Source organism: Medicago sativa, chromosome 2 (assembly GCF_051527215.1).
Source record: "Medicago sativa cultivar Bolivia chromosome 2, Bolivia_mono, whole genome shotgun sequence".
In the NCBI taxonomy this organism is placed as follows: Eukaryota; Viridiplantae; Streptophyta; class Magnoliopsida; order Fabales; family Fabaceae; genus Medicago; species Medicago sativa.
In genome coordinates this window covers 31,569,499-31,583,155 of record NC_140750.1, presented here as the reverse complement: position 1 = coordinate 31,583,155, position 13,657 = coordinate 31,569,499, and the positions used below count along the sequence as shown (strand labels likewise).

The 13,657-nt window shown below is 34.2% G+C and overlaps 1 protein-coding gene across 2 annotated transcripts; it reads left to right on the top strand.

Moving 5' to 3' along the window:
* The first annotated feature begins 1,566 nt into the window (after window positions 1-1,566).
* Window positions 1,567-7,652, top strand: LOC146946250 (uncharacterized). Of its 2 annotated transcripts, none has more exons than XM_085744397.1 (8): window positions 1,567-1,894; window positions 1,979-2,119; window positions 3,002-3,224; window positions 4,983-5,190; window positions 5,736-5,872; window positions 6,157-6,237; window positions 6,602-6,668; window positions 6,784-7,652. In XM_085744397.1, exons 2-8 carry the CDS (start codon window positions 2,041-2,043, stop codon window positions 7,081-7,083), a joined length of 1,095 nt encoding a protein of 364 aa, XP_085600523.1. In that variant the 5' UTR covers window positions 1,567-1,894; window positions 1,979-2,040; the 3' UTR covers window positions 7,084-7,652. The 2 variants fall into 2 exon arrangements, with proteins under 2 accessions (XP_085600523.1, XP_085600522.1); XM_085744396.1 differs by having other exon boundaries at window positions 2,997-3,224.
* Window positions 7,653-13,657: the final 6,005 nt, after the last annotated feature.

Here is a 13,657-nt window from a genome sequence, read left to right as displayed (position 1 = left end):
TGGGTTAGATTTAACTACAAATTTTAAAATAATATTAGAGTCTTCTCACATTATTTGCTATCCAATTTTTAAAATTGCATTATTCGGGTTACATTTTAAATGTTGAGTCTTGGACGTGATGAAGGTGTTACGAGTCTTATAAAAATGAATATAGCTATGACAATTATTATAAGGGAAATACTAACGAGTGTTGTTAGGATATTTTTTAACAACCTTAAAATAGTAAACTTAAATAAAAAAAAATTATATTGAAACACAATATTTTCTATATAGGTTAAAATAAGGTTTTTCATAGTGTCAAATATTGTGATTATTCCTCCTATAATTATAGATCGTTCATATTTTAGTGAGATTTAACTAATTTTTCAATTGAAAACTTAAATAAAAATGTTAAAATAGTATAAATGAAAGAGTAGAATTGAAAAGAAAAAATCTAGCCTAAAATGATGTATATTGATATAGATTACAAAGTGGTTTTAGAATTTAAAAGCAAAACTAAACACTTCAAAGTAGATTTGCCTACGACAAGTATTGTTCCACAATTATATTAGACATAAATTGACAATATGGAGGACACATTATTTAAACCGGCAAACATCGTTTAAAATTTATACACACAATTGTAAAGTTCAAACAAAGCTAAAAGTGTATAGTCTAAGAATATCATCCTTTTTCGATTGAGGTAAGTCTTACATAATGAAGGCCAACCTTTTAGATTTTATGTAGAATTATATTATTAGTGAGCAATTTAGATCTTGAAAAATTTGTGAGGACTGAATTACATCATCATTATTTAGTTTGAATTATGCTAGCAACACATTATGCAACACACTTTTTCGAAGACACTCTATTTAGTTAGTTGGATCTTAAAGTAGTTTTATATTTATGTGGACATATATGAGTAAGTGAAACTCATTTGAATTTCAACTAATTAGAGAGAATGTGTTGAAAAAGTATTATGCTAGCAACACATTATGCAACACAGTTTTTCGAACACACTCTGATTAATTAGTTGGATCTTAAACTGGTTTTACATTTATGTGGACATATATGAGTAAGTGAAACTCATATGAATTTCAACTAATTAGAGAGAATGTGTTGAAAAAGTGTGTAGAATACGTTGATAAAACTATTCGTTTACTTTTTCTTGCGAGTCGCACCAAAATCACGAAGAGAGCAAGACCTCCTTTAGTACGAGCTTTGTTCACGAAACCCTTCGCCAAAGCAACAACAACTCATCGTTGAATTTCTGACGAAACTATAACAAACCAGGAAAAGAAGGAGGCATCGATGGTGGAGTAAAATGAACGATTTTTGTAGTTGCGAAAACCGTTGATCTCGTCGGGAGTGTCACGGCGGATGTCGTCGATAAATAAATGGAAGAATAAAAATAAATGCCCATGATGAAATTTAGAGGGAAAAAACTAACTTCTAGTGTGTATAGTTAGTTGATTGATTGATTTGATTTGATTTGATTAAATCACAAAACTGTATGCTACGTGTCACACATTAATCCAATCTCATAATGAAAAAAATAATATAACTCTCATCTTCATTCATTCCTTTGTCTCTTTTGAAATAACTTCCACTCAAACTTCACTCTTCCATTTCTACCCTTCCTCCGCCGCCGCATGTCACCACCCGCCTCCGCCGCCGACTCCGGCGACACTCCCGACGAGATCAACGGTTTTCACAATGACAAAATCGTCACTCATTCCACTCCACCGTCGAACCTTCCTTCCTTCCCCGGAGGCGCGTTCGTTACTATTCGGCCGGAGATTCTCCGGCGAGTCGTCGTTGCTTCCGGTAAGGGTTTCTCGATTGGAGCTGGTATTAAAGGAGGTCTTGCTCTGTTCGCGATCTTGGCGCGATTCGCAAGAAAAAAACCGCCAAGGTGAGTGAAAAAGTTTTGAACTTGATGAAGTAGTGATTCGTTTTTTTTTTTTTTTTTGTGATGATTGATTTCGTTTTTGCTCAGGAAGGAGATTGCGGTGACGAATGGTGAAGTGATTGTTACGGCTTTGAAGGAAACGTTGAGATATGGTTTGTTTCTTGGAACCTTCGCCGGAACTTTTGCTTCAATGGATGAAGTTATTGCTGCTCTTGGTGGTCATCGTAGGCATGTTCTACTTTTTCTCTTCATTTGTTTTGTGATAATTGATTTATTGTTGTTGTTTTTAAAAGCTCAATAATTTGAATTTTTGAACTATGTTGTAAATGATGTGAATAAGTGTAAGTTAAGCAATTTGCATGTGGTGGTGTTTGGTAATTGAATGAATGTCATAGTGCTTTAAGGGGGTTGATATAGTGGATATATGGGTCTGCATGAGTAGAAATGGCAAAACGGGTTGAAGTTGTCGGGTCGGTACGTGTAACCCAACGTTTTTGTCGGGGCGAGTTGTGATTTTGAACCCATTGGTAGTTTGGCCACCCCTAACCCGCTAAAAAGTAGGGTTGTGACGGGGCGGGGTTAGTTTGCCATTTGCCACCCCTATGCACGAGGAAAAATGTATGTGTGTGAAAAGTAATTTACTTGGAGAGAGGATCTATCCCTACCCTTATTGATCTGTTGGTCTCAATCGGACTCCACTTGTGTACCATTAAGGCGGAAATGTCATTGGCCAATTCAATTGTGACTCATAAGCCAATTCAACTATTTTCTCTCCCTTTCACATATTTTTATGTCTAAAAAATTGTATTGCCACGTGTCACACTTGAATTGACCAATTTAATGTGACATTATGTCACACAAGTGCAATCCGTCTCAATCAGGTTTATATCAAGTACTAACTACTAAGATTAACATACATGTAGATTTTATCCAAAACAAATGTTTAACTATGTGTTATGCAACTTATGTTTGTCTTTAAAACTAAGAAACAACTTTTTTTCTTTCAATAAAATGACTAATAAATATATGAAAATTGAAATTTGTGTCCATGGGTTTGTGGAATGAGTATGATTGTGATTGGTTTTGTGATGTGCTTGTTGTTCAGGACAGCAAGGTGGAGGGCTCTGTTGGCAGGGGCGGTTGCTGGGCAGTCGATGCTTCTGACAGGGTTAGAGGCACAGCACACAAGTTTGGCCATTTACATTCTCATGCGTGCTGCTGTCTTGGCTTCTCGTTGTGGGATTAAGAGCGAACGGTTTGGGAGAATTTGTAAGCCTCTCACATGGAAGCACGGAGACATTTTCCTCATGTGTCTCTCCTCCTCCCAAATATTGTATGTAACAATGCTATGTTCCCTTTCTCTATTTATTTAATTTATGTTTCTATGATTTTTTAGCTCAGTCTCTGTTGTCTTTTGAATTTCATGGCTGTAATTTGGGATCTCTTAAAATGATAGTCCGTTTCACTTGATGGCTTCACAGATTAAAGTTGTTGCATAATGTGATTCCTGTTGCTATGGTCCCCGATAAGTATGCATGTATCTAACTAGATAGACACCAAATGTGAGATATGAAAATGCTAATGCATGTGCTCCAGTAAAACCATATCCTGTGTAATTAAATAGGTCATATAATGTGAGTGGCTGATCTTGTTCGCTAAATGGGCCCTTAACTATGGACTTTAACATGATCATTCATTAATTTTTGGTTATTAATACACCCAATACTAGTTTTGTTATTGCTAATAGTGACTGAAGCTGCAGGGCACTGCCTTGTCTAGTTATTATCTTACAAGGAAATTGATGTTCTGTATGAAAGAAAAAGACGCAAATTTGTATGAAAGCGCTTACCGCTGTAGGATCATGTTAGATTGCTTTTACTTGCTTTGGAATAGTTGCATATCTCCCGCCATAATTTGTTAATTGTTCTTTCGTTTCATCTTTATATGACAGTTTTTGTACACTAGCATTTCTTATACAATTGAATATATCTATCTGTGTGTGTGTGTGTACTGCATGATATGTTTCCTTATTTAATTAGAATTAAGAACCTGGTATTAGTATAAATAAGTTTCAGTGCTTAGTCTTTCTTAAACGAAACCATAATCACAACTCAAAAGTATTAACCCTTTCATAAACGAAACCATAATCGCAACTCAAAAGTATCCCAACACAGTATAGCCCTGGCTATCCTAGATGTATCCTTGTCTTGGTTTTATAGGTTAGTGATGAAGTTGTTGTGATTCATCCCAACCTCGCATTGTGACTTTTACTCGATTTCTCCCATCTCATTGACGAGTGATACCTTAACGAATTATTCTTGGTTGAGATGCGCACCATCCTCAGTTTTAATTTTTATTTGTATTTATTTGGTTTTCTATATTTTCTTGTGATTTAAGGATTCCATATATTGTTTTGGAGGATTTGGAAAAAATTTAGTTCTTGTGTACAACAATTTCCTGCTAGCAAATTTTAGCTTATGATCATTCTAGTTAGTCTCTTATTCATTGGTCATGATGCGAAATTGATGATCATGCCAACCATCTGGACTTTGAAATTATATTGGAAAGAAGGATAGTGAGGAAGCTGAGCGTGTAACTGAAAGTGAAAGAAAAAAGTGAGAAACTATGAGATATTTTCTGTAAAATGTATTCTGAATTCTTTGATGATATGTTTGAATGTAAAATGGTTCTATTTATAAGGGAAATTAACGCTAAGTCAGTTTACTGATTCTAGCTAATACGAGAATATGATTTACTCTTGACTGCGATAGTAGAAGCTGCTAGAAGCAGTTAGGCAGCGGACACAGTTAGACAACTGTGTGAGCAGAATGCTCAACTGAATTAAGTACATGGATAAGTGTAGTACAATGCTAACACATTAATGTAAATAAATACTGTTTCCCGTTTTGCAACAATGACTGTGTACATGCAGGTGCGCCCTTGATAGTTTCAACTTGGGGCCATGTTTCCAATATAATCACACTTTATGTCCCTCTTGATTCGTCCTCCCCCACTTTTCTCCCTTTTAATAATTATTGAAGGAATTTTTTATAGAGAAAATTAGTGATGACAGAGAATTTTTTTATTTCAGGTCTGCTTATATATTAAACCAAGAGAGTTTACCTGCTTCATATAAGTCCTTTCTCAACAAACATGGTGGAAAGGATCCAGTTATCTTACAAGGTGTAAAAGATATAGCCAGTGGCAAGCCTTTTACTAATCTCAATGCAATAAAGAAATACTACAAGACCATGGGTGTCGACGTGAAATTAGATCCAAATATGAAAGTTCCATGCACGGTATGAAATATCAATTTGTATTTTATTTTTTTCATTTTTATTCAACCCCGGTGTAATTATTAATTAACCCATAGAAAATAAAAGAGTAAAATAATTATTTATTAAACAGTGTTCAATATCAAATTTGAAAGTTGAATTTGATCACACCAGAACAGTAGCATCCTTTTTTTATTCTGATTGGTTGAATCATGAGAAACATGTCTCTTCTGATGAATATTTATTCATACTTGACTTGGGACCACATGCGAACTTCAAAACGTCTGGACTTCGGTAGAAAGATATAGGTTTTAATCTTTCTTTTCTGCTCTATGCCATAACAAAATTATCCATTCAAGTTTAATCACATTGATGGTATTGAATTTCACCTTCCTTTTTTTTTAATCCTTTTGATTGTTTTCAACTATGCCATTCTTGCCTGATGCCTCTTGGTTTCACTGTAAAACCCTGCAATTTCTGTTTGAAACATTTCATTTATCTCTGTTCAATATTTAATTTGTGATATTCTATTGCTGATTTCGGTGTTCAAAATCACTGACATTTTGCAGATTGTACATGGGAATCAATCATGTTCTGGGCACATCATTTCTTTTTTCATTCAAGCCTACAAAAGAGCGTTACCTGTTTATCTTCCAGTTTATCTGATACCTGCCCTAATAGTTCACAGAAAAGGACTTTTACAAAGGTGATCTGATTGGAATAAGTAGCAATCAATCAACTATTCACATGACTTAAGTGTTTATAGTTAGTGGACCTTTTTCAAATTGAATACATTAGCTTTAGAAGTGGCACATATATATGCTGATTTTGTCATGAAAAGGGCTTTTCTGGACATTAAATTGTTCCATCCGATATTTCTCATACTCTCAAATATAACACTAAAGGAAGATCATGCTTTGTACTACATAGTTATGAGATTATATTGTTTTTCACTTTCTCATTGCCCGTTATCAAAATGCTTAATTGCAGGCCTTACACAATATTGGCAAAGGGTCTTATTGGCACTGCAAGATCAAGCTTGTTTTTGTCTGTGTATTGTGCATCTGCCTGGTTAGCATCTTGTTCTCTGCACTATTATTCTTTTGCTGGTTGTCTTGCTCCTAAATTAGTTTTGATTTGAAACAAGTTTTTATGTTTGCATTACCCCAGCTTAAAGTTAACTCTAATGATTTTCCATTAAAAAAAAAATGGCTAACTCAAATGATTCTGTTTAAAGAGGAAACGGTAACATGACACTGTTTTATATACTTGCTTTCTTTTCTTAGGCTCAATTACTTTTTGATATATGCACCCATTAGCCTTTTCGTGTCCTCATTCTTCTTTGCTTCACCTTATTGTTATTATCATGACAGTACCAATTTTGTTGAAACTTGAAACTAACATGGATAATATGGATGCCTTTATTCTAAATCAGGATGTGGACCTGCTTTCTGTTTAGGATCTTCAAAAGATGTAATGTTCCAATGGTGGCCATGGGAACGGTATGTTGTTTACTGTATCCACATATTTATATCTGTTCCATTGCCAATAATCCAAATTATTATTATTATACAGTAACACTATTTGATTAAAGTTGCACTTCACATTTTCTTGCAGTTCCCAACTGGCCTAGGATTAGCGATTGAAAAGAAAAGCAGGCGAATGGAGATATCATTATACTGCCTTGCCCGGGCCATTGAGAGTTTCTTCACATGCATAGCTGATGCCGGATATCTGCCACAGTCTAGAAGGATCAAGAGAGCTGATGTTGTAGTTTTCAGCTTATCAACAGCTATCATAATGCACTGCTATGCACAAGAGAGGGATGTGTTCAGATCCAAATATTTGAATGTTCTCGATTGGGTTTTTGGTGTTCCACCTCCTGCATGTGAAACCCCACGATGCAAAGATACCTAGGCAAAAAAGTATTAACGCCCGTGAAGTTATTTGTCTGAAAAAATTGACCTTGACTTGATGGTACATATTTGGTGCCGCCTTCTCAAAGTGAATGGTGGCCTACGAACCTGAATTTTGCATTGAGCAGGGAGAACTATAATGATTACTTGAACATATGATAATAGTACCAGAAGCATTATGTAAACTGTTGAAGATTGAAGGTGATCCGTCTGATTATTGCTGCTTGATACTCTTCAAGCGAGGAGCACAAATATATTCATTTGAACTCTGATCTTATTCGTCGGAGTTACACACAGACGATCATTTCTAAAACCACAAAGGATTCACTCTTCTGCATTCCGGATCTGTTTCCTGTCATACTACATCACACCATTTGTCTCCTAAGCAACAAAAAAAAATGTGTTGAACCAATTTGTTGTTTACAATTAGGTTTCATTACTTGTATCCCTAGCAATGTTAGGTGTTTAGGATGGGACAGAGATACTCTCTAGTAAATTTTCGGTAGGAGAGAAAGAGACAATAAATATGATTTTTTGAAACAGAAATATAATAAATTATATTTTTATTTATTTTGTGTCTTTCTCTTTTACTGGAAAATTTCATTTACCATAAAGAATTCTTTTGGTTTTTTAGTAAGTGAAGATCAAAAGAGTTTATTCGGATTTTTTTTTTTTTTTTAATATCCTCTTTTAAAAAAATTGAATATACCCCACTTTATAAAACATACACGAAAATATTCATTTTTTGCATTATATAAGTAAAAAAGTGTTACTAAGTCATTGATTCTCCATTAGCAAGAGCCATCTGACTGAGTAGTGAGTAGTGCCTTGAGACAACGAGAGGAGAAAGACAGTGATATGATCAGAGATCCTTTTGAGACAACAAACTTCTGATGATTCTCGATCATCCATTGAAGATTGACACAAGTACCTAAAACACCTCCATCTAAGTTGCATTTTATCCAAGAAATAATGGGTGGTTTTGAAATAACTTCATTAACTAAGGGAGAATTTTTTCTTCAAAAAAAAAACTAAGGGAGGATTTGGATGATTGATCGTAACTGCAAAAGCTTTGACAATTGAAAAGTCTGGTATGGAATTTGAGTGTAATTACCAGAAAGTGATGTGTTGGAAATAATCATGTTTGCCTCCGTACTCCAAGGAATATGTTTATTATTGAACCTACTTTGGTTTCTACTAAACCAAATGACATTGATATTGTTAATGATTGTAGATAAAATGACAATTCCACATACCAGCTATAGATGAAGGATGAATGGAACATTTGATTTTAGTGCTAAGCCAATTCCTCATATTTTCAGCATAGTGACAAGCATATAAACCAAGTGTTATTGTCCTTAATTACGTGGAAATTATGCTTAACACTAGTCCAAATAGAAGAAAAGATGTGATAATTCATGACATTTTGACCTCTCATAACAATGCTTCTCAAGAAAATTGCCAATCACCAGAGATCTCAGTATATTTGTCAAAAGGATGCAATAAAGATTGAATGTTTGAGCTCTATCCTTCGCATAAAATCATGATGTCATGTGCATAAAGGAAACGAGGGGCACAATAGAGCCGTGACGGCCTCTAATCAAATTAATAGAACCATTTTCAAATAAGCTTCGTTATGGCTCTACTGAGAACATCTTCAGCAAGGCAAAGAAGCAAACGGAGATAAGGGGTCACCTTGCTTTACTCCTCTTTTACAATGAAAGTAACCCACTTTCTTACCATTAAGAGAGTTCGATAGCCTTGCTGAGTGAAGAATGACTTCAATCCACTTACAGAAAGTTGGACTAAAGCCAAAAGCATTGAGAACCTTCAACAAGAATTTTCATCCAACTCTGTCAAAAGCTCTCCTAATGTTTATCTTAAGTGTAATATTTACCCCAAAAATTTAGTTGAGCAGAATATTAATAGCTTTAGAAGTCATATATATCCAGTCACCAATATGTCTTCCTTTTATGAAACCTTTTTGCCCAGCAGACACAAAGTAAGGCATAATTTCGGCTACTCTATCAACTAAGACCTTTGAGATGATCTTATAATTAGGTGTAGGAAGCATGGTGTAAGCAATAAGCATGTTGTTTACATTACCTATCACCAAATTGGGAATCAAGTCTTCAATCAAGCCATTGTCATGATAGTCATTTTACTAATTGAATAGCTAATGAAAGTGATTAGCCACATGACTAGCTAAATCTTTGGGTTCTGTGATCAAGTCATCACCATCTCTGAGAAATGTGATTAGTATCATAAAATGTCTAACTTTGACTATTTTATAAAAATATATAGTGTTCTTGTCACCTTATGTGTGTCATTTGACCTTTGCCTTCTCTTGTCAAAATAAGTCCTGCAAATTCAATGCATAGTCTAGACCAATTTGAGCCTTCTTCTCCTGCTCCAATAGACAATTAGTTTGGCAAACAATGTTGTTTGGTTGTTGAATTGTATCAAGGCTTGCCTCAGCTAATTATCTGACTTGAGAATGGATATCACCAATATTGGTCAACAAATATTGTTGAATGTCCTATGTTTATTCTTAATCAAAAGTTGAAGAATTTAAACGATAAGACTATTGAGCTTTATAATATACCTATTGAGGTATTCAAAGGGTTAAGACATACAAAGAATACTTCTTCAAAGAAGAAGGGGGGGAAGGGGGGGGGGGGGGGGGGGGGGGGGGGGGGCGATAAATAATAGAGAACGAATACCTCAATCTTCACCTTTAAGAAATAAACTAGAATGTACCCACCTGTTGCGTGCGGTGGCATTTAGGGTGGGAATAGGAAAGATTTTCCCACCATGGGAAAGTAAATTTCTACCATTAAATTAAACAGGATCATTGATCTTATTATAGTCTACACACACTATATCTTTCCCCATTTTGTCTTCAACCTCTCTATCATCTCTCTCCTTTCACCACCATCAAACTCAAGTCAACAACCTCACTATTTCTTTTTTATTCCTCACAACCTTTGATTCTGATAGTTTTTTGTTACTACAGAAAACCACTGTGCAACCTTCATCTCTGTCACTGCACCCACCCTCTGGTTCAAAAGGTATAACACATACAAAAAAAAAAAACATACTCAACCACACCTAGTACATAAAAAAACTCAAATATAAATTCCTTGAAAGCACAAATATGTTGGTGTCTTTGTTGTATTATATTGTTGATGATGAATGTGGTGGTTTTTATTTTATATTTGAGAATGAATGAAGAAAGCACTTATAATTAATTCATGCGATGGTTATTGTTACTGAAACTATGCTTCTCAACATTAATGGTGAATTTTTACTTTTTTCCGTCTAATTATTGAAAATTGGTGTTAATTTTGGAAAGGGGTTTTTATGCCCAAGAAAGGTGTTGAGAAAACAATTTCATGTCAAACTGCAAATTTCAAATTGAAAACCAGTATTGAATTGGATCTGGTTTATTCACGTCAAACTGTGATGAAGTGGTTTGTTGAATTGAGTTTGGTGGTGGTGGTGAAATAAGAGAGATGACAGTGAGGATGAAGACAAAGTGGAAAAAGATATAGTGTGTGTAGACTATAATAAGATCAATGATCCTCTTTAATCTAATGGTAGAAATTTACTTTCCCATAGTGGGAGAATCTTTCCTATTCCCACCCTAAATGCCACCGTTGCGTGGACGTAGAAAACTATGAACTAATTTAATCATAGAAGTTTAATTTATATGCACTGTCAGTGTAAATTTATTTTATGCATACGTACATATTGTCACATCAATTAATGAATTAAAAACACATAGCATGTCATACTTAGATATAGCAACACATCATTAGATGTATGCGTAAAACTTCTTTTCATGTATAAATTAAACAGTAATGTAAGAGATGACAATATTATTTAAAGTAGGAAAGAACTTTCTTTATGTAAACGAAAGTGTAAATCCTCCTCAATCTCCCCTAAAATTATGCTCACCTTTAAGAAATAAACTAGAATGGGGGCGATAAATAATAGAGAACGAATACCTCAATCTTCACCTTTAAGAAATAAACTAGAATGTACCCACCTGTTGCGTGCGGTGGCATTTAGGGTGGGAATAGGAAAGATTTTCCCACCATGGGAAAGTAAATTTCTACCATTAAATTAAACAGGATCATTGATCTTATTATAGTCTACACACACTATATCTTTCCCCATTTTGTCTTCAACCTCTCTATCATCTCTCTCCTTTCACCACCATCAAACTCAAGTCAACAACCTCACTATTTCTTTTTTATTCCTCACAACCTTTGATTCTGATAGTTTTTTGTTACTACAGAAAACCACTGTGCAACCTTCATCTCTGTCACTGCACCCACCCTCTGGTTCAAAAGGTATAACACATACCAAAAAAAAAAACATACTCAACCACACCTAGTACATAAAAAAACTCAAATATAAATTCCTTGAAAGCACAAATATGTTGGTGTCTTTGTTGTATTATATTGTTGATGATGAATGTGGTGGTTTTTATTTTATATTTGAGAATGAATGAAGAAAGCACTTATAATTAATTCATGCGATGGTTATTGTTACTGAAACTATGCTTCTCAACATTAATGGTGAATTTTTACTTTTTTCCGTCTAATTATTGAAAATTGGTGTTAATTTTGGAAAGGGGTTTTTATGCCCAAGAAAGGTGTTGAGAAAACAATTTCATGTCAAACTGCAAATTTCAAATTGAAAACCAGTATTGAATTGGATCTGGTTTATTCACGTCAAACTGTGATGAAGTGGTTTGTTGAATTGAGTTTGGTGGTGGTGGTGAAATAAGAGAGATGACAGTGAGGATGAAGACAAAGTGGAAAAAGATATAGTGTGTGTAGACTATAATAAGATCAATGATCCTCTTTAATCTAATGGTAGAAATTTACTTTCCCATAGTGGGTGAATCTTTCCTATTCCCACCCTAAATGCCACCGTTGCGTGGACGTAGAAAACTATGAACTAATTTAATCATAGAAGTTTAATTTATATGCACTGTCAGTGTAAATTTATTTTATGCATACGTACATATTGTCACATCAATTAATGAATTAAAAACACATAGCATGTCATACTTAGATATAGCAACACATCATTAGATGTATGCGTAAAACTTCTTTTCATGTATAAATTAAACAGTAATGTAAGAGATGACAATATTATTTAAAGTAGGAAAGAACTTTCTTTATGTAAACGAAAGTGTAAATCCTCCTCAATCTCCCCTAAAATTATGCTCACCTTTAAGAAATAAACTAGAATGGGGAAGATAAATAATAGAGAACGAATACCTCAATCTTCACCTTTAAGAAATAAACTAGAATGTACCCACCTGTTGCGTGCGGTGGCATTTAGGGTGGGAATAGGAAAGATTTTCCCACCATGGGAAAGTAAATTTCTACCATTAAATTAAACAGGATCATTGATCTTATTATAGTCTACACACACTATATCTTTCCCCATTTTGTCTTCAACCTCTCTATCATCTCTCTCCTTTCACCACAATCAAACTCAAGTCAACAACCTCACTATTTCTTTTTTATTCCTCACAACCTTTGATTCTGATAGTTTTTTGTTACTACAGAAAACCACTGTGCAACCTTCATCTCTGTCACTGCACCCACCCTCTGGTTCAAAAGGTATAACACATACAAAAAAAAAACATACTCAACCACACCTAGTACATAAAAAAACTCAAATATAAATTCCTTGAAAGCACAAATATGTTGGTGTCTTTGTTGTATTATATTGTTGATGATGAATGTGGTGGTTTTTATTTTATATTTGAGAATGAATGAAGAAAGCACTTATAATTAATTCATGCGATGGTTATTGTTACTGAAACTATGCTTCTCAACATTAATGGTGAATTTTTACTTTTTTCCGTCTAATTATTGAAAATTGGTGTTAATTTTGGAAAGGGGTTTTTATGCCCAAGAAAGGTGTTGAGAAAACAATTTCATGTCAAACTGCAAATTTCAAATTGAAAACCAGTATTGAATTGGATCTGGTTTATTCACGTCAAACTGTGATGAAGTGGTTTGTTGAATTGAGTTTGGTGGTGGTGGTGAAATAAGAGAGATGACAGTGAGGATGAAGACAAAGTGGAAAAAGATATAGTGTGTGTAGACTATAATAAGATCAATGATCCTCTTTAATCTAATGGTAGAAATTTACTTTCCCATAGTGGGAGAATCTTTCCTATTCCCACCCTAAATGCCACCGTTGCGTGGACGTAGAAAACTATGAACTAATTTAATCATAGAAGTTTAATTTATATGCACTGTCAGTGTAAATTTATTTTATACATACGTACATATTGTCACATCAATTAATGAATTAAAAACACATAGCATGTCATACTTAGATATAGCAACACATCATTAGATGTATGCGTAAAACTTCTTTTCATGTATAAATTAAACAGTAATGTAAGAGATGACAATATTATTTAAAGTAGGAAAGAACTTTCTTTATGTAAACGAAAGTGTAAATCCTCCTCAATCTCCCCTAAAATTATGCTCACCTTTAAGAAATAAACTAGAATGGGGAAGATAAATAATAGAGAA

Excerpts from the sequence above, each read along its gene's own strand:
- LOC146946250 (XM_085744396.1), top strand. The coding sequence starts at position 1,632 with ATGTCACCACCCGCCTCCGCCGCCGACTCCGGCGACACTCCCGACGAG. Across the intron at positions 5,191-5,735 it reads ATATGAAAGTTCCATGCACG|ATTGTACATGGGAATCAATC; the intron begins GTATGAAATATC and ends GACATTTTGCAG. Across the intron at positions 6,238-6,601 it reads GTGTATTGTGCATCTGCCTG|GATGTGGACCTGCTTTCTGT; the intron begins GTTAGCATCTTG and ends ATTCTAAATCAG.